The 21439-nt window shown below is 41.4% G+C and overlaps 1 protein-coding gene across 2 annotated transcripts; it reads left to right on the forward strand.

The window, feature by feature from the left end:
• Positions 1 to 3169: 3169 nt before the first annotated feature.
• LOC137261411 (myoglobin-like) lies at positions 3170 to 20777 on the forward strand. Of its 2 annotated transcripts, none has more exons than XM_067799156.1 (14): positions 3170 to 3368; positions 6091 to 6186; positions 6714 to 6833; positions 8070 to 8188; positions 8974 to 8988; positions 9846 to 9945; positions 11491 to 11608; positions 12362 to 12413; positions 13839 to 13902; positions 14492 to 14567; positions 16936 to 17037; positions 18090 to 18186; positions 18547 to 18617; positions 19131 to 20777. In XM_067799156.1, exons 1-14 carry the CDS (start codon positions 3300 to 3302, stop codon positions 19184 to 19186), a joined length of 1155 nt encoding a protein of 384 aa, XP_067655257.1. In that variant the 5' UTR covers positions 3170 to 3299; the 3' UTR covers positions 19187 to 20777. The 2 variants fall into 2 exon arrangements, with proteins under 2 accessions (XP_067655257.1, XP_067655258.1); XM_067799157.1 differs by having other exon boundaries at positions 20387 to 20423.
• The last annotated feature ends 662 nt before the right edge of the window (positions 20778 to 21439 follow it).

The raw sequence follows: 21439 nt of genomic DNA on the forward strand, positions 1-21439 counted from the left end.
TGAGTTGCACCTGAGTGTGAAAGACTTGTGTGAGTTTGTCATTCCTCACATACCTGGGAAGATCTGGGTAGGAACTGGGCTTCAGTAGCCCATTCTTGGCGAGAGAGACGACACGCGGGATCGTAGGTTTGCTGACTTGGTTGATACATGTCATCGTATCCTAATTACGCAGATCGATTCTAATGATGTATCACTGGATTGTTCAGCCCGATTACTTACAGTGCAGTGTTAAACAACAAACAAACATTTCCCCCAAATGAAGCTGGCACGCCGGAGTTACAAATGAAATACCGTTCCAAGTTAAATTCAAAACCTACCGGCATAAGCAGCAGCAGTGATAAATTACCAAGATAGCGCTGTACAGGCACAGACCTGTGAAAGCTACAGTCTTGACTGTCGACGACCCTGACACCCCAAAGTACTAAGTAAATACGATACTGTCTGAAAACGATTTTAAGCAACGGAATATACTCTTTAAAGGATGGGGAACTGTTCTTTCAATGTACGATTGTCGAAATTGGGAGATATGTGGGACTGAATTAATGTTGATACAATCATAATGGATGTTTTGAGAATGCATCACCACATGGATTTCATTCAAAGCAAAGCTGTTCGTTAATTTATCCCCCTTGTTAGGTGACTGGAGTAGGACATGAACATTTCAGGGTTACATTTTCCAGTCAGTAGTGTGTTATTTGATCCTGAAAACCCTGACCATGCACAGATGCAAGAAAATTATCGGAAAAAATGGTCTACATTGATTTATCGACCTGCCTGAAAAACGTCAACATTTCATAATGATACCCCATGCACGTGTAGGAGGCTCCCACGTTGTGCACGTGCTTCCCATGCATTGTGTTTAAGTGTGTTGATAACATGAAATGATGCTGCATACACAAGGTGGATGTCAGTGTAACATTCATCAATGGGTTTTCTTTCTACCAGACTTCAAAGTTCAGGTTCCCCTACTTTCTGTGAAGAATATATAATTGTTGATAACGTCTCTGCACCTTTACCTGAGATTGAGTGAGATTACGCTGCACTCAGTAATATTCCAGTTATATGGCGGTTTACCGGAGATTGAAAAACAGTAGCCTTTTCAAGTGAGTGAGTGAGTTTAGTTTTACGCCGCACTCAGCAATATTGCAGCTGTATGGCGGCTGTCTGTAAATAATCGAGTCTGGACCAGACATGCCAGTGACCAACAACATGAGCATCGATCTGCGCAACTGGGAATGGATGACATGTGTCAACCAAGTCAGGAACCCTGACCACCCGATCCTGTTAGTCGCCTCTTACGACAAGCTGAGTCGCCTGCCTTTTCAATATGTTTACAGGTATTTTGATACAAAGTAGTTTTAGTCATAGTCAGTTATCAGCTTTAATGTAATACTTGTGGGAAATTATTCAAATATTCTTCAAAGGATAACTCACTTTACAATTCTAGGCCTGATTTCACATGGCGACCTTAATGTCAATACTAGTGTATATATCTCTCTACTTCATCATGGGCCTCAGACTGGTAGCATGACCGTCGTTTTGACAAACGGGTCTTAACACAATAATGAATCCTTACAATCATAAATTTGTTTCTTAACGCTACAACGAGTTGAATCAAATCTATGAGAGGTGAGAGAAAATGGCAAAGACTGCAACGTCACTGTTGTTACTAGGCCAGTCTGTCAGCGTCTGTGGTTACATCGATACCGCTGACATATTCAGACCGTAAAAGCGATTGAGGTGACCTGCGCAGAGAACCGGATTTACTCAGTCAAACTGCATTAATTCATTATCCCAAACAAACTTTAGTGAAGGGGATGAAAGCTTTGTCAACAGCCATTTAAAGTGTACTGTTACCGCATCTAAAACATGAATATTTATTGTTAGTTTTTATTTATGTTTCTAAATGAGTCTCTGCAAAACCGTTTTGATTAAGCTGAACCTAACATTATCCCAGGAATATCGGACACCACGTCCGTGACATATTCACTTCATTCGATGATGAAGATTCAGCTAACCACATTGTTTTGAAAACATAAATCTAGATCCATATTGACTCGCCAAAGTACTGCACAATGTCTCTTCTAGTGAGTGTTGTTTTACACAGCTTTTAGCAATATTCCAGCGATTCCACGGCTCGAGACAACAAGCATTGCCTTCGAACGTTGAAGCAAGTCTATGTGGGAAATCAGATTCGGTCTTCTGTGGGGCGAACGAACTGTGCTGCGACACCGACTAGCGTCTCTTAAAGACACCATCATGCATTGCGTAATAGGTTCATTGAATCAGCTGCAGCCTTCAGCCACGCTTACTGAACAGGAACGGGTAGTCTGGCTTAGTGATCTCGTTGAAATGTTCTATAGTGCAATAACTGTCTGGACTGATGCTTATGTGCTTATATTCTCTGGTCCAGACTCCACTATATACAAACCTACACACACTTACACTTTCACACAAAGACTATCTCTCTCTCTCTCTCCTTCTCTCTCTCTCTCCCTCTCACTCACTCACGCAGATAGATAGATAGATAGATAGGCAGGCAGGCAGGCAGGCAGGCAGGCAGGCAGGCAGGCAGGCAGGCAGGCAGGCAGGCAGGCAGGCAGGCAGGCGGACAGACGGATAGATCACTCACTCACACACCGACAATTCTCATGTTTTGATCAGAGTCCCGATCAATGTATAATGTTGAAAATTAAACGTCGAGTTAATGCTGCCATACGTAAACGTAGTGTGTTTGTTTGTATCGTTTTGTTGTAATAGTCTTACTGTATGACGGATGGCGGTAATCGAGTGTCCCAGATACACAACCACCTCCCCTCCCAAACTCATCAACCCCTCAACCACTTCTACGACTACTACCATCACCATGCATCCTCACAAGTGACTTCTTCACTTTACGTGTGCACGTGTGTGCACGTGTGTGCACGTGTGTGCACCTGTTCAAGCATACCCAAGGTAACGCTATCCGGTACTGTACCTTGGCCATAGTAACAACCGTTTCATTATATTTATCGGGTGTGCTTTCGTGAGATACCACGGCATGCACGTCAAACACCGTGTCCTACTTTTACCTAAACTAGTTTCAGAATCATTCATATTCCTAATCAGGGCCAGTGATAAAACAGAGCAGAATGCACATGTATATATATCATTGTTTACTTGTATGCACAGTCTTCCGAGCGTCGTCATTTCCTATTCATGTTTTTTAACATTACCTGTAGCTAGCCCTTCGCCTGGATCAGTTAATCGAGGCTAGATATCACACATTCACTGTATGTGCTGGAGGGGAGATCGGGAAAATGGCTCGTTTGGATTTGACCGATTACGACATTTCAATGAAGACTGGGTTCGTTCTAGAAGAGCCACTGGTAAGTTCTGCAGCCTGGTTACTGCAATGACGGGGATTGTGATTGTCCTGAATACATGCATGTTGCCTGACGTGTCATAACGTCTTGTCGTAAATGCCGTTAATTCAGACTGGCCTTTTGCGATATTGATAGGAAAATTTCACCCTTTGTGTAACGTACATGTCTTCCTCAACACAATACGGTAATATCAAAACTCTTGGAAACGATTATCACTCTCGGAAAGGATTATCACTCTCGGAAAGGATTATCACTCTCGGAAAGGATTATCATTATGCTCCCAAACACAGAATGAATAAGTACGCGTGAGGAAATAACCCCTACATAACTATAGCCACCTTCTATTAATAAAGTGACATCGTAGTAATTTCTTTTCGTTGCATAGATCCATATGTCTTAACTCGCCTCTACTCGTAACACATTTCATCATTAAAACTTTCATCAAGAACTGACGAAACGATTAGAGGGATTTCACAAGATTCAAGGTCATTCCAACACTATTGTATAGATTTGTTCTGTGATGCATATCTGTCCAAAATATACATTAAAATATGCTCCTATATAAAAATAATGATTAATAATGTAAATAAAATTAAATTGAACGAATGTAAATATTTTTGAGTAAAATATATTAATTAATTATTTTTCCATTTTTTATGTTTATAAATAATTATTTTGATTAATCCTAATAGAATGGATAAAGGTTTTAATGTACCTATAACGTTGATGATATGATTGTGAGAAGGAGTAACGGGGTTCCTGTATTGTCGAATGTCGCAAAGATGTGAAACTCGCCACTTGTAGTAACAATTTGTAGCACACGACTTAAGTGCAGCGTGGGAACACCCAAATCGTAACGACTTGAAATCGCATACAATTAGTTGTAACCTAGTTGTAAGACATAGGACTTGTCTTAATTCATACTATAAGTCGCAAGCTCTCGACCAATCAAATAGCTCAGCTCTGTCTCCGCCTCAGAGTTACGTCCCCTTTGTTTATATTGACATTACGATGGAGTCAGAAAAAGATTAATCTCACCAGGAAAGATACCGAACGGTTTACAGGATACCACTTGTCCAGGGAATGTCTCTGGAATATGCACCATGCATATGCAGCTCATTTCACAACTTTGCTTATATGCCCTGCCCTCTACAGCCAGAATTATGTCTAAAACGTGTTGAAGACCTCCGACGCGTATTTAGGAAATTTAGGTAAATATATATATATATATATATATATAGAGAGAGAGAGAGAGGGGGGGGGGGGAGAGGAGAGAGAGAGAGAATATATACATATATTCTCACAAAGAACAGGCCACAAACACACATGTGGTCATGCTACTGGATAAACGAGTGATTATTAATATTCATATTCATAAGCAACAAACAACAACAATACAAGAAACCGCCTCCTTCCGAGATCAGAAAACGAGTGTGAAACTACATTCGCCTGAATGTTCCAATTTCAGTTCTTCGCATTCAGTTATCATGATGGCGTGTTTTCATAACGTGTTAGCGCAGGTAAATGTTGTTTTATGCCGCTAGCTATATCATGACGTACATAAATTACCATCTGAACTAAACGATCACGTAGCAGTCTTTGGGGCTAAAGTCATTTATGATTTACACACAAATTGATATATTTCATGACCAGAAAAAATTCAGAACCTATTGGACAAAATAAAATCTGGCTCTCAGTTGATTTGATATCTGCTTTATTTTCTATTTTCTGTATGCTAAAAGCGGCATAAAACTTAACTCACTCACCTATTTTCAGTTAACTAACGATATTATGCCTAAAAGATTTACTGTATTTACTTAATCGGCACATTATGAGCACTTCGACATGGTTATATTTTTCAAAATAACATCAGAATTTGTCAGCTAAAATATTCTCAAATTTAAAGAAACAATCGTACAACAAAGAGTTTCTGCACTTATTGATGGGATGGGTATCTTTGGCGGTTTATACCCTCAGTGCTAATTAACTGAAAGGTAGAACTGTGTCTGTCTGGCACATACACTCCACACAATTTCCACGTGCCCCACTTACAGTTAGTAATGTGGGACAGACCCAAGTGCCACTATCATGGACATTGTTTTTGAAAATTTCTTTCAGCTGAAAACTGAAAACTGAAAACTGAAAACACTTGAGGATAAGGATACCCACTGTCTATTAAAGTTAAAAAGTAAAACGATATTTTTTTCCTTTTTTCCATTGCCTTACATGTCTTAAATCCGCGTTAAAAAGCCGTTAACGAAAACATATTTCATCATTTAATGTTGCATCAGAAACTGACGAAACGGTTATAGTGATTTCACGAGATTCAAAGGTGAAACTAGTGTTTAGGCTGGGTTGCTACGTAAAGTGAATGATGTTTTATGCCGCACACGGAAGTGGTATATTTCTTCACCAGAAATGTTCCTGTTTCCGGCACAAAACTACACAATTGTAAACATGGTTGGGGTCATGTGAAAGTTGATTTCTTACCCCAATATTCAGTGGACCAGTGTATTTTACCTAGCCACAGTGGATTAATAAAATACCGGACACAATGGTGTGAAGCCCATTTCTAGTGTCATCCGTCGTGATATTGCTGGAATATTGCTGAAGGTGGCGTAAAACTAAACTCACTCATTTAGATTAACGGGCAGTCATAAACCCCTAATGTCCACCAGTCAGTGAAGCCTTAAGACATCCATTCTTTACTTTCCTGTATTTCCAGACCCGGTTGCCTTCTTACTTCGACCCCTGGAACAATGTGGCATTGCGGTTCGCAGAGCTGGTCGGTAACAAGACTATGAGGGAGGAGGTTCTAAAGGTGCGAGTAAGACTTTTCAGAACTTTCGGGTCACCTTAATTTGGCATATCTTTGCTATATTGCAGTATGTAGAAATGCGTATCATTCTTTGAAATCCTTTGCCTTGTGGATAAGTTCATTAACTCCCACTGAGGTGTAGTCCAGTGTGTAAAGCGAATCCGCTCATCACGCTAAGGACCGGGTTTGAATTCCCATATATGCATCATGTGTGTACACCATAATATTGCTTCAGTGTTACTGGAGGCACATTTAAACAAATCACTCACAGCCACTGTCGTTAATGTGAGACGAGTGAGTGAGTGAGTGAGTGAGTGAGTGAGTGAGTGAGTGAGTGAGTGAGTGAGTGAGTGAGTGAGTGAGTGAGTGAGTGAGTGAAAATATTTTTCGTCTGGTTTCAGCTACCTTTCCGGGGTTCATCGAAGACCCAGTCTTGGCTTTCCCACCATGATATGTTTTTAAATTTTGCCGGAATAGGAAGCTCGCTGTAACGTCTGTAACACATATAGAACTGTTACCTTCCTCTACAGCTGCCTGTGCTTGACATCAACCGCCTGTGTGGGATGAAGGAAGAGAGACTAGCCCATCTCCAGCTTACAGTCATGACATCAGGGTACCTCTGGCAGAATGGGCTTCATGATGTCCCAAAGGTCAGATACTCGCAGACAAGCTCAGACTCATACCGCTCACGTAAAAGCATGGGAGCCAGTTAAACCGCAACGACCGTGATTGCATAAATGTTAGATGAGGGAATACGGTATACAGTACACTGTATGCTTAACGCAGTGTGCTGTATAGCTGTATACAGTATGTTGTATGATGTATGATGACGACTGGCCCTCATGGAACAAGCTTCCATCTTACCTCGGAACACAACCAGATTTAGTTGTTTTTAAATCAAATCTAAAGACTTGTCTCTTTGCTGAAGCATTTGAACTTTGAACTCTATGTGATATCAGAACCACCTTTGAACTGGTTACGGATATTGACGCTTTACAGTATATGTTGTACGGTATGTGTTGTATGTTGTATGCTTCAGTCAACGTCCAGATTTTGTAATATATACCTTGGGTAGAACCCCATGTCTGGATAATTGAAATAATTATTAAATTTTAAATCAAGTTGCTTTTCAAAACGTGAAATGTATTGGTTAAAATTCCCCGAAACTAGTGACCCTTTTAAAGTTTGATCTTAGATTTAGAGAATGGTCAGATACTTCCAACCCCTGCTAAACCAACAAACCTTTAGAGGTCATGGCTAAATCATGCAATCACTCCACTAATGGCGTCATATGTACTTCCCATCAAAGGTTTACACTCACTAGTGTATATGTTGCGTATTTACTTCAGGAAACTGCTCTAAACTACATTTTGCAAAATATCCCATACTGTTCAAAGGTGCTGATGTATTGTGAAACAAACGTTGAACATTGACAGATTATTGTCTTCAGTTCCCTGAATGATGATACTTAGTGAAAACTGGCGAATTCTTAACCAAACTTTACTTCAAAAGGCAGTTGTTCTCGTGTATGATATTGCCTATTCCGCTGTTTGATGCTTGATCCTCGTGCTGTTGATCCTTTGCAGTTGGTTTTCCCAAGTTACTTGAGAAATCAATCTTCGGACGCACGCACGCACGCACGCACGCACGCACACAAATTTATGATGGTAACATGATTTTACACCACTGCACAAGTACAGTTGTAGTGCGTATATTAAGGGAGTCTAAACTTTTGATGGGATACATATAAACCATGGCATATATACGTTCACAGAAGAAGTTTTCCATCTTTCCTTCAAATGACGAAATCAAAGAATATATTAATGACTCATTCGTAAGGACAAAACTAACAATACTATTAATCATAATCAATAATATGATTGCAGGTTCTACCCAAATGTTTGGCTGTTCCTTTATATGGGATGTACGAGAAACAAGGGTTCCAACCAGTGATTACATACGCCGACCTGTACCTGTCAAATACCACACTGAAAGATCCGAATGAGTGAGATATTACCTAACTTTGTAATCGGATAGTATTTCATCTTAGGTCTATATATATGAGAAACTGTGAAGATCCGGGTTAGAACTGGTCTTCAGCAACCCGTACTTGTCATAAAGGCGACTGATGGGATCAGTTGGTCAGGCTCGTTGACTTGGTTAATACATGACACCCTATCCCACACTCATGATGTTTATCAGTGATCGTATGGTCCATACCTTATTACTTACAGACCGCCGCCCAACAGATGGCGTACTGCACGCCTAATTCATGAAATATAATGCATAAATTATGGTTAATATGTATATAGTTTAAGTTAACAGTGTTCAAGGTAGGTTTTGTACGAGTGCGTGCAGAAATACAGGTATAAATATGTAGTTCAAACACATTGCGCGTGAAATTTTCAATACAATCCTGAATCATTTCAATAGTCAATGTTTTTCTATATGTTGCTGTTTTAAGATACTTTTATAAAATCAAGTAGATCAGATTCTATGCGTCCAAAGCACACACACACAAAAAATGTTTGCTTGTTTTTATTATTTTTGGTAACGCGAACACTGAGTTTGTGAAAACGAGAATAGTTATTCTTATTAAAACCAGAATTTGTTTATCATATTGGTAACTCAAATCGAGATTCGAGTGCTCGTTTCCTTCAAGAATATTGTGACTTGACCACTACGGTTGCGGTTGCTGTCGATATGCTATTTATCACTATCATTAGTTGTAAGCAAGGTGTCTTCAACCACACGTGTCATCACTCATTATAACCTCATGATATGTTTCAGGCCTGCTGTTATCGAGTAAGTGAAATTTTCGTTCTTTCCTTTCGGAGACTAGCTCTTCTTTCTCCTCTACTGTGACACTGACAATGACACTACGTGTGGTGGAGGTGGACTGGGGTGTCACTCTCAGAAGTATCTACCGAGATGAAAATGAAAGTTTGACGGCTCTAATGACTTTGTGAAGAAATAACATATTACCAGTTGTACAGTGTATAGTATCCCTATGGTGCTGGGAATTGCTGGAAACTGCATGCGTGAGCGCGAGTGAGTGAGTTTAGTTTTACGCCGCTTTTTGCAATATTCCAGCAATATCACGGAGGGGAACACGAGAAAATGGGCTTCACACATTGTACCCATGTGGGGAATCGAACCCGGGTATTCCAGCAATATCACGGAGGGGAAAACGAGAAAATGGGCTTCACACATTGTACCCATGTGGGGAATCGAACCCGGGTATCCGGCGTGACGAGCGAACGCTTTAACCACTAGGCTACCCCACCGCCCCGCATGAGCGCGAGTTTTATTGAAAAGGGAGTGCACTTAAAGTGATAAAACCTAAGACAGGTTGCGTTTATTTACTTACGTTTGCATGACAATTGCGCTTCTGAATTAAGGGGACGGTTATAGCTTAGTGGTTAAAGGGTTCGCTCGTTACACCGAGGACACGGGTTCGATTCCCTACATGGGTACAGTGTGTGAAACCCGCCATGACATAGCTGGGATATTGTTATAAGCAGGGGAAACCTAACTTTACTCATTTACTCAAAATGGCGGTATTCGACACCCCCGAATACCCAGTCATGATCTGTTATGAACAGCCTTTCTGTCAGTAGCTAGTTTGAATATCATTGTTGAAATCTATGTTTTATTTGCAGGAACTTAGCCGCTATTATCGACATGATGGGCGGGTCAGAATGGCTGTGGTTTTTCGCCGTGGGTTTAAGAGTCGAACAGGACTTTGCAGATTCAATGCAGGTTGGGTGATTGAGGAGACACGGAACGTCGTAAATGACACACTGTGTTTGTCTCGACGTCTCCTTGAAAGGATAACAGTGAACGTCGGCAAACTCTTTTATCTGGATATGTCATTGAGGTCGATGTAACGGTGAAATAACAGGATAGCTTTTGTCCTAGGTGGTATTTGTCCATGGCGACAACTGGCCTCGGTGGTTTTTGCGTGTCTGTGTCTGATATAGTGTCCAAGATATTAAGCTGACAAAGAGAATTAATTTTCACTAACAGTTAACACTTTTTACAGAGAGATAAACTGCTGTTATACAGAGATCTTTCTGTCCTTTCGAACACACGATCAGACATTCACAAAATCTGCTCCCGAAAAACCCTGGTTGTCTTTGTTAAGATGGAGTGCGTATTTTTGCTTGTCACACGTTCAATAACGCGCAAAACGAGGTCGGACAAATGTTTGTGTAGCGCAGTGTACGTTTTTCCGTTGTGAAAAAGGCTCGAGAACACGGGGTGGAATGGACGCCGAGCTATGTCATGTATGTACAGCAACACAGCATCAGATGAAAGTAGTTCATGTCGGTGTACGGATAAGACATTTTAAGCCTGTGTACACTTGAACCCACCGACCGTTCAGGTGATCACCATAGTGTGGCAAGACACACCCAGTATAACGCGTTTGCCATATAGAGGGGGCAAGCGTCCGGGCATAGAACAATCTAGATTGTATAAATAAATATAGAAAGTGAGTGATTGATTGATTGAGTGAGTGAGTGAGCTGTGTTTTACGCCGCCTTGAGCAATATTCCAGCAATATCACCGCGGGGTACACCAAGAATCTGCTTCACACGTTGCAACCATGTGGGGAATCGAATCCGTGTCCTTGGTGTGACGAGCGAACGGTTTATCCGCTAGACCACCCCACAACCCCACCATTCCTATAAATTAGTATTTGTATGTAGGTTAATGCATGTGAAATAAAGGCAAGGTACTCAAATTTAGCACGCGAAGGCAATAACACTGTCACGTTATTTGTTTATATCATCTGATGACAGTTTCATTTCAGTTGCACGGACAATGTAGGGTATGCTTGTGTTGGGTCACTACACTCTACTAACGGTGGCATGGGACTTTGTCGTCTAAGGCCTGAAACGTCTGATCAAGGGTTCGAATCCCGGTTCTCCCTGAATATGTTTCCAAATTTGTTAGCACCATGCAAGCGTGTCGGTTTTACCAAATGTGAGATGTCTAAGACCTACATCAGTAGGGTTTCACTACCACATGGCGCCATGAGTGGGTGAGAGTGGTTTCACGCAGGTTTTAGCAACATTCCAGCTCTATCACGGCAGTGGACACCTGAAATTCGCTTCACACACTGTACCAATGTAGGGAATCGAACCTGGGTGTTGGGCGTGACGAGCAAACGATTTAACCCCACCCCTCCTATGACGCTGTGATGTGACAAATCCAAATCTGCTCGCTCGCTCGTTCACTCACTCACTCACTCACTCACTCACTCAAAGAAACTGACTGTCGTGTTTCATTCCAATTTACCAGGCTTTCCAGAACGTCCTAGATGGAACCGATGAAGGTGATGAGGAAAAGATCGCCAGGTCCCTTGACGAAATATCAGACGCCGTCCTCAACATGCAGAAAACAATGAAACGCTTTCACGGTAAATGTCTATATATAGGACCCGTGAAGGTCCGGAATAGATTAGTGCTTCAACAACCCATGCTTGCCATAAAAGGCGACTATGCTTGTCATAAGAGGCAACTAACGGGATCGGGCGGTCAGGTTCGCTGACTTGGTTGACACACGTCTTCGGTTCCCAATTGCGCAGATCGATGCTCACATTGTTGATCACTGGATTGTCTGGTGCAGACTCGATTATTTACAGACCGCCCCCATATATCTGGTCTCCTTATTGAATCTACATATAAACTGTACGACGAGTGAAGAACATTTCAGTGGCATTATTTAGAAGTTGGACAGTAACATATGAACAAGGTATATGGATGAACAACTTCTGTATGTAGATGATGCGACGTTTACATTCACATTCTACCTTGACAAAGATACAAGAATCTGTAGCATCTAAATAAAGTTGTTCATCCATAAAGCTTGTCCATATATAACTGTTGCACTGCCACTTAACAGCTGGCAACTGCGCATTTTACCATGTGTTCATGCACATCATAGCAAAGGCTTGCACCAGACTGGCGTGTTTGTACTAACACACACTTTCTGAATGGAATAATCATTTTATAAATCCATATATCACACAACTTGGATTAAAAAAGACCAAAAAAAAATGTAATATTAATACGTTTTCAATAGTATGTACACCGACATTCGCTTTGATTACTACAATTTCGTTATATATGGGACAATGAATATGTATGAAACTTGATCACTGTATTTTCAGAAAACCTATCAGTTGAAGGCTTTTTTCCGAAAATGACAGTTTTCTTCGGCGGGTAAGTTTATTACGTCGTCTGTCCTCGCCGTAATTTTGCTAGAATATTGCTAAAAACAGCGTAAAACCTCATGATCACTCACTCATTACGACGCTTTACCCGTGAAGATCAGGGTCAGAATTAATCCCTACTAACACATGTTTGTCGTAAGAGGCGACTAACGGGATCGGGTGGTCAGGTTCGCTGACTTGGTTGACACATGTCATCGGTTCCCTTACCCGTGAAGATCAGGGTTAGAATTGATCCCCACTAACACATGTTTGTCGTAAGAGGTGACTAACAGGATCGGGTGGTCAGGTTCGCTGACTTGGTTGACACATGCCATCGGTTCCCTAACCCGTGAAGATCAGGGTTAGAATTGATCCCCACTAACACATGTTTGTCGTAAGAGGCGACTAACGGGATCGGGTGGTCAGGTTCGCTGACTAGGCTGACACATTCCATGATATCCCATTTGTGTAGATCGATGCTCTTGCTGTTGATCACTGGGCTGTCTAGCCCAGACTCGATTATTTACAGACTGCCGCCTTATAGCTGGAATACTGCTGAGTTAGTCGCTAAACAACAACCAACCATAAACACAAACATAAAAGCCCTAAACACAAGAACTGGCATTGCTCTCGCGTAGGTTGAAAGTAAAGTATTTTATCCAGGGAGAAACAGATATAATACTTTTGACGTCTGAACAAGGGGTATGCAGTCGAACTCCGTTTATCCTGACGTTTTGGTTTCACTCGAAAATCGTCCGAATAGCGAGATGTCCGGTTAACTGGATCAAACAAACAAAACATGAAAATTAATTCTACCATGACTTCAGTAAATACTGAATTGTGATTGGTTAATCAAAGTCATTCAGATGCATACAATCACGTTATATACCTCTGATTTTCTTACATGTTAAGTATTTGTTTAAAATCTGAATAACACGGTTATGGTAGAATGGAGATAAACTTATTGTGTTGAAAAGTCAGAGGTAGATAACGAAATTATAATAGCTCTAAATTTTGTATTTAAAACCTCACGCTACGCGTTATCTACCTCTGATTTTCCAACACAGTATGTTTATCTCCTAAGTGTACCGATTAAACGTATATAACGTGAAGTGAAGTGGTTGGAATACAGCGTTACATAAGAAGGAGGCATTTGTTTATTTCCTTGGTAACAGGTTGAGAAAGTACCTGGTCCAAATATACAATGTTGACCTCAACCAGACAATCGAAGTTTAGAGTGACCGTGCATGGTCCCTTTCCGACAAAAAAGCATGTAAACGTTCTATAGTGTACATCTAACTAACGTTTTACAAAATTTGCACGTGCAGAACACTCTTCTTCACGTGTTGTGACTGTCATATATATGTATATAATCACACCACGTCATCAAATTGAGCTTTCCCATTGGACAATAGCCTTCTGTTCTTGGTTTCAGGTACGGGGAGCTAGCTTTGCATGATGGCCTTATTTTTGAAGGCGTTAAGGACGAGCCGATTAAGGTGAGGGAGTGAGTGGGTTCGTTCCCCACGGGTACAGTGTGTGAAACCCATGGCTGACGTCCCCTTCCGTGATATTGCTGGAATATGGATTGAAGCGGCGTAAAACCACATTCACTCACTTACTCCTCCTGGCAGAACCATACTGTAAAGGAGTTTTACTACTACCCTGTAATAATAACGTTGAATGAATCCACTTGATTCAACATTAATGTTGCTGTAGCAATTTGAATTTATATTGATAATGACATGCAAACATGTTAGTAGACAAACAAATGAATCCACTGTCTCTTGTTTCAGGCGACCCGTGAAGGTCCCGGGGTAGAATAGGCCTTCAGCAACCCATGCTTGCCATAAAAGGCGACTCAGCTTGTCGTAAGAGGCGACTAACGGGATCGAGTGGTCAGGCTCACTGACTTGGTTGACACATGTCATCGGTTCCCAATTGCGCAGATCGATGCTCATGTTGTTGATCACTGGGTTGTCTGGTCCAGACTCAATTATTTACAGACCGCCGCTAAATAGCTGGAATATTGCTGAGTGCGGCATAAAACTCAACTTACTCACTCACTTGAAAAGGCTACTGTTTCAGGCCAAAGGTGCCAACGCTGGACAGTCGCCAATACTCAAGGTTATCGACGCTCTGCTGGGAATAGAACACGAGGAGAGTAAGTTATATCCCTCTATCAAGCGTTCCCGAAACTACACTAATACATTTCCGTGGAAACAAACTGATATATAGATAGATGGGTAAAAGAGAAATATATAAGGTAACATATCTTCAACTGCATCAGGCATGGAGCGGGGCGTCCTTTAATTGTGTCAGCTAAACACTTTCTAGAGGTCCAAGTGTGTCCATATCTGACCCCGTATCCAGCGGATCCTGCTACCTCTGCGGAATGCTACGATGCATCTAGGAGGATTTCCGGTAGTACTGGAATGAGTGTTTAGGATACATCGTGAGTGAGCGGGTGAGATTTACACCTCTTTTAGCAATATTCCAGCAATATCACGGCGGGGGACACCAGAAATGGGCTTCCCACGTTGTACCCATGTGGGGAATCGAACTTTACTTGTTAAATCTTTTGAGAGGGCCCTCCAATTATCATTTTAGATCTTATTTCGTGTGTTCATTCTATAACGATAACTCTCTTCTCTACGTGTAGCGACCCGTGAAGGTCCTTGGGTAGAATAGGCCTTCAACAACCCATGCTTGCCATAAAAGGCAACTGTGTTTGTCGTAAGAGGCAACTAACGGGATCGGGTGGTCAGGCTCGCTGACTTGGTTGACACACGTCATCGGTTCCCTTACCCGTGAAGATCAGGGTTAGAACTAATCCCCACTAACACATGTTTGTCGTAAGAGGCGACTATCGGGATCGGGTGGTCAGGCTCACTGACTTGGTTGACACATGTCATCGGTTCCCTTACCCGTGAAGATCAGGGTTAGAACTAATCCCCACTAACACATGTTTGTCGTAAGAGGCGACTATCGGGATCGGGTGGTCAGGTTCGCTGACTAGGCATATTCCATGATATCCCATTTGTGTAGATCGATGCTCATGTTGTTGGTCACTAGATTGTCTTGTCCAGACTCGATTATTTACAGACCACCGCCACGTAGCTGGAATATTGCTGAGTGCGGCGTAAAACTAAACTCACTCACTCACTCACTCACTCTACGTTTACCACTTCAAAATGCTATCCAGAGATATGTCCCTTGGAAACCTATCATCTTGGTCGAATCGGTTAAACCTCATTATGCTCTTAGGCTGTTAATTCATGGTTGTTAATTCACCTGCATCACTTGTTTTTGTATTCGAGCCGGGATCCTTATGTGACCAAGTTGGGGAGATTCTATCAACATATCACACAAGAGAGTATCCAGTTCAATTCTGTGTGTTCTGTGAGTTTCGGTATTATGAGCAGCCTCCAGCACCAGACACAATTGCATGGTAACCAGGGACTGGCATCTCCTCATTTGCCGGAAAACTGAAACCCTCTACTACCACGAGTCGGGTAGTAGAAGTGTGTGGTACAGGCTCATCTTTGCCTGGCAGTTTGCAACTCCAAGATTTTTCCCACGTAGTGTCTGATTGTCCAGTAGCTAGGATTTCCATGGGTGGAGTGGAAACTAATTGCCTGTTGGATACAGGGTCGATTGTAACCGCAATTACACAAGATTTTTTCAACCGTTTCTTCAAGGCACGTGGTATTGATCTCCCTAAAAAACAGGGATGGCTCACGTTTAGGCAGCCAACGGTTTGGAGATACCATACATTGGTTATATAGAACTGGACGTTGAAGCACTGGGAAAAACAATTCCTGAAAGAGGAGTCTTGGTTGAGCTTCCTGAGCAAAATTTCGGAAATATATGTTCATGAGTCGTGGATCAAAAGTTTCAAGCAAATATCTGAAACAAGATCCATCCTGGGCACAGTCAAAATAGCAGGGAGAGAACCCATCTGCATATCAGGTAATTCTGTTGCGATTGTTAATGCAATCTGTCATAACGACACCAACAGTATTGTTGACTATGCAATGGTTGAGCAGGTTCAGGCTTCACCTGGACATCTGCCGCAAAGTGGCATGTTGTGAACACTCTAGTTCCAGTTCCGAGCAAAGTCTTCCAAATTAGGGTGGCAAACATGGGAGTATCTACAGTATATTGGTATGGAAAGAAAACCAACAAGAGAGTATCCAGTTCAGTTTAGTTTATTCTGTGAGTTTCAGTATTATGAAACACATGGAGCAACCCCTCCTTCCCTCCCTCTCTCTATCTCTCTATCTCTCTCTCTCTCTCTCTCGTTAGTCATGATTTGAGCTTGGCTCTTAGAAACAGTACTAATATATTTAAAGACAAGGTGAAAGGGAATTTCACATTGTACTGACGCCTCCGTGGATCGAACCCGTGACCTTCCGCTGCCCGGGCGGACGCTGTAACCATTATGACACGGAGTACTATTTAAAGTAATTATTCGAAGGAAGGAAATTACAAGGAAAGTATATATTAAAAGTTAATTGTTAATGTTACAGAGAGGCATGCATATACTGAGGAAATCATCACCTACATGGTACCCAAACACGCTCGTCTCATACGAGATTTGCGCAAGAGGCCAAAACAGTTGAAATCAGTCGGTAAGTCCTTTCAGTTTTGAATGAGTGAGTGAGTGAGTTGGTACTTTGTGATTTGTCTCACAGCAAGGGGACACCAGAAATGGGCTTCACACGTTGTACACGTGGGGAATCGAACCTGGGTCTTCAGTATGACAAGCGAACGTTTTTAACCTGCTAGGCTATCCCTCCGCCCCCTTTCAGTTTTAAAGACCAGATGTAATCATAAATGCATGTTCGTTTAGTTAAAGTAATGAATAACGTCTTCTTCGGCTCGAATATCCTCACAAACATATCCTGGTTGACGTAAAGGGAAATAACTGTGATAAGTGTTGGAACTGATAACTTAAAATCAGTGAAGACATCCGGTGTTCGTTATCAAGATAACTCAAGAGAGAAGGCTGCGTGTTTGTTTATTTGCTACGGTTTTAGAGAGCTTGAACAGAACCATTTGCAGTTAAACACTGACAAACAACACAGACACATGAAGTACTCCAACCAGACCATGTTTTATGTCTGTATTGTCTTGGGCAACCTGCCGCATTTGGGCTTTTCCTCTCACCCGTCATTCTCTTCCCACAGTGGTTACTTGTCATATCTTCCTACGTAATCTCTCTTCAAATACGACCCTTTCATGGTGCGAGTGTTCAAGACTCGTGAATGGAGGGAATCAGATTCAGAATGCTCACCCGTGACTATACGGGTTAGATTTGATCTTCGGTAACCTACGTTTGATGTTAGAGGCGACTAAACGGGAGAGGTTGGTCAGTCCGGCTGACTAGGTTGACCGATATCATCGCATCCCAGTGGAGATCGGTGCTTATGAGGTTGATCACTGAATCACTTGACACAGACTTGATTCTTTACAGACAGCTGCTGGAGTATTACTGAATGCGGCGTAAAACTAAACTCACTCAGTGCACCGTTATGCAACAATCGTCAGATTTTTTTATAATCTTTTTCGAAGTTTTAGCACGGCCCTCCTGAATTTCAAATTTGTAAGTAAATATACTATTTCTGATGACTGATACCGATGCTTTACGATGTTTTTAGAAGTATGTTAACTGTGTGTACAGTTGAATCCAGTAGCAACAGCGACCTGAAGCAAGCCTACAACAACCTGGCCCAGTCCGTCCTCAAGTTCAGGAACTACCACGTGCAGATCGTGACCAAGTGAGTCAACAGAAAACAGTCGAAACTAATGATCCATAATATTGTCCTCAAATCTGACGCTATTTTGACGCTGGACCTTTGCGCTTAAATCTTGATTTCCTAACACCTGTGCATACTTGGATCCATCCGCTATCCCTTATATCTTTAAGCATTCCATTCTGATGAGACCACTGTGATGTAATATTTTCACCCAAACAAACATTTGTGATCACATGCAATCGTGTTTGGTCACAAAATTGTTTCACAAATTCGTTCCATTTCATTTTCCCGATTCCCGATTCTGAAATGCCCTTTTGCAACGACTTTGTTTGTATCAAATCAAATCAAGAACTTCATGATCACTTGATATTCCTTTTGTAGGTACGTGATTCAAGGTGTGAAGAAGAACTTCCCACCAGAAATGAAGGAGAGCTTCCACCCAGTGCAGCAATGTAAGTTATAGCGTTCGTGGTGTGCTAGTGATTTATTGGCTGTGGGTTTTAGTTAGGATTCCATGTGAAGACAAATCCACGGCAACATATTCTTATCATGCATTAAAGATACAAGGTCAAAGTATGTTCACAGCACCCTGTATTATGTTTACCGTGGGGATACATGGCTAGTGTAGGCCCACAGCAACCTATATTATCATACCATGGGGATGCAAAGGCTAGAGTAGGTCCACAGCAACCTATATTATCATACCATGGGGATGCAAAGGCTAGAGTAGGTCCACAGCAACCTATATTATCATACCATGGGGATACAAAGGCTAGAATAGGTCCACAACAGCCTTTATTATCATACCGTGGGGATATACATATACAACAGGCCTGCAGCATACCTATGGATTAGAGCAGTTCTACAGTCCTATATTCTGTATCAAATATATGTCATAACTTTTTTATGTGTATCAAGTTCTTGCTTCAGTATGATCATGTGTTTTCCTTCCACTATAATTCCAGTTATCATTAACTATGTGAAGGGGATGAGAGATGACTGCAAGACTGGGGCAAGCTGAACCTCCCAACTGATTTGAATCCGTCACCATGGCAACTCGTGATACAAAATTAATTAGGTGTAGAGATTAGACATTTATTGATCCCACTCTTCCACTGGAACACCTGTTACGTGTATACCATAGATGTTACCCATTACATAACTGGGGTTGTTTTGTGCGATCGAGGTACATGGCATGAATATCATGTATTTTTCAATATATATGTGACACTTGATGCTATGCTGACTGACTCACTGAGTTTGGTTTTACGCCGCTTTTAGCAATATTTCGGGAAATTCACGGCGGGGAACACCAGAAATGGGCTTCACACATTGTGCCCATCTGGGGATTCGAACACGAGTCTTCTGCGCGACGACCCAACGCTTTAACCAGCAGGCACCCCACTGTCCTTACAACATTCAGATCTGGTTGAAGGGGAGAGGGTATTACAAGGAGGTGATGTTTGCTTTATCACATGAGATGTCCATCAACATACCACATTATACAGAAGAGTCAGTCCACAAAGCAGACTGCTGATTGAACTTCACACCGCACTCAGCAATATTCCAGCTACACGCCAGCGGTCTGTAAATAATCAAGTCTGGGCCAGACAATGATTCTCATCAGAAGACCATAGTGTTCAGAAGATAGTGCATTTAAATCATTCCTTGTAATACCCCGCATTACTGTGGCCTCGCAGTAGAAAAAACTCCGTCCCTCCATCTCGAATTTCTTTTCTATACTTTTTCTTCTTGGTTTTCTGGTATTTGAAGCAAAATTATAGATGTGGTGATTGGTACAGACTTGCCCCATGTGATCATGAAAACATAGTACACTTGAATGAACACATATTTACAATTTTACAAAATTTATGGTCACATCTTAGACAAAACATTCATCTTCATCTGACCAACAAATAGAATAATAATCTCCATGTGTCCCCATATGGACCTATTCCTCACATGACACAATATTTACACAATATATATAGAATAACAAAATATTTAGTATATATGTTTTTGAATATACTTTCAATTTGAATCTTTTTTAGAAACTGCATGTAGATTTATGTTGTTTTTAACCCAGGTTTTGTCAGTTTTGTTTTGAAATAAAAACATAAATCATCTCCTCTGGTCTTGTCCAGATATACAAACCATGTTTGCTTTATGTGATGATCTAGGTATTTGACAGTGTTTTTGTAATTAAATGTGTCTGAACCAGAAATTCAAGTTGCTGACACAATGAAAACTCAACAAATGAAAATGGAATACAATGGCATGATGCTGTGACAAAGTTTGGTATGGGCACCAAGTCAAATGTTCAAGTGGCTCTGCAGTTCCAGACAGACCAATTTGTACACTATCACACCGATGGTGAACGCCGGGCGAGAGGACATCATTGCACATCCAATGGCACTGTCAGTGTTAGCACTACCAGACTTCCACTCTCCAGACAGATGTTCTCACTGACAATTGTGTTCATGAAGCAGGTCTATGGTGAAAACTCTGCATACCAGCTTAACATGTCACTATATACTACTGACAAAGACCAATATTGTCGTATGACAACATATCTGTCATGGCAGGTTGAAACTGATACAGTAACCTTTCCATATGTTTTTGTTTGTTTGTTTGTTTGTTAACTTGTCAGCAGATATTTTGTCCAGTATGCACGTACGTAGGGAGTGGACGTAGAAAAGAATTTCGCTGCATCCAGAAAGATGCAAAGTAATGTGCATTGTACCAACAACACATATGACTTTGATAAGCGTGTGGTGGTTTCCTTCATTAGCAGTTTCGTGCATCATTTCAAATATCACTCCATATGATCAACTATTCGATCCAGGCTCTAGAGATACATATATATCAACCTGGCTCTCTTATGACGGTCGTCTCAGACAGTCTTTTCAAGGTCGCATTACATCGATTACACTATTTAATCAGAAATGTGTGTTGTAAAGCCCCGGGATGTGACTTTGCACTGATAATTTCTACACCCAGGTTTTGAAATAGCTTCGGTTTGCTATCAATCATCGTATATATTGAATATATTGTGGCGACATTTGGTTTCGAACCTGCAACCCTTTCCTTTGCTCTCTAGCTTGGTGATGTTATCCACTAGGCTACGAAGGATCGCTGTGAAGAATGACATCTTTTATCAGCATGAACCGTGTCACTGTAGAGAACACCAGTTCTTTATAAACCGGAAGTAACTTCGTTGCAAGTATCATTTCGATGTGCACTTTTTTAGACAACAGTGTCGACATATCAGGTT

The sequence above is a fragment of the Haliotis asinina genome, chromosome 14, assembly GCF_037392515.1.
Source record: "Haliotis asinina isolate JCU_RB_2024 chromosome 14, JCU_Hal_asi_v2, whole genome shotgun sequence".
Classification (NCBI taxonomy): domain Eukaryota; kingdom Metazoa; phylum Mollusca; class Gastropoda; order Lepetellida; family Haliotidae; genus Haliotis; species Haliotis asinina.

Bases quoted from the DNA above. Each gene is read 5' to 3' on its own strand.
- LOC137261411 (XM_067799156.1), top strand. From the start codon at position 3,300: ATGGCTCGTTTGGATTTGACCGATTACGACATTTCAATGAAGACTGGG. The intron at 11,609-12,361 runs GTAAATGTCTAT...CTGTATTTTCAG, and splicing joins AACAATGAAACGCTTTCACG to AAAACCTATCAGTTGAAGGC. The intron at 17,038-18,089 runs GTAAGTCCTTTC...CTGTGTGTACAG, and splicing joins AAAACAGTTGAAATCAGTCG to TTGAATCCAGTAGCAACAGC.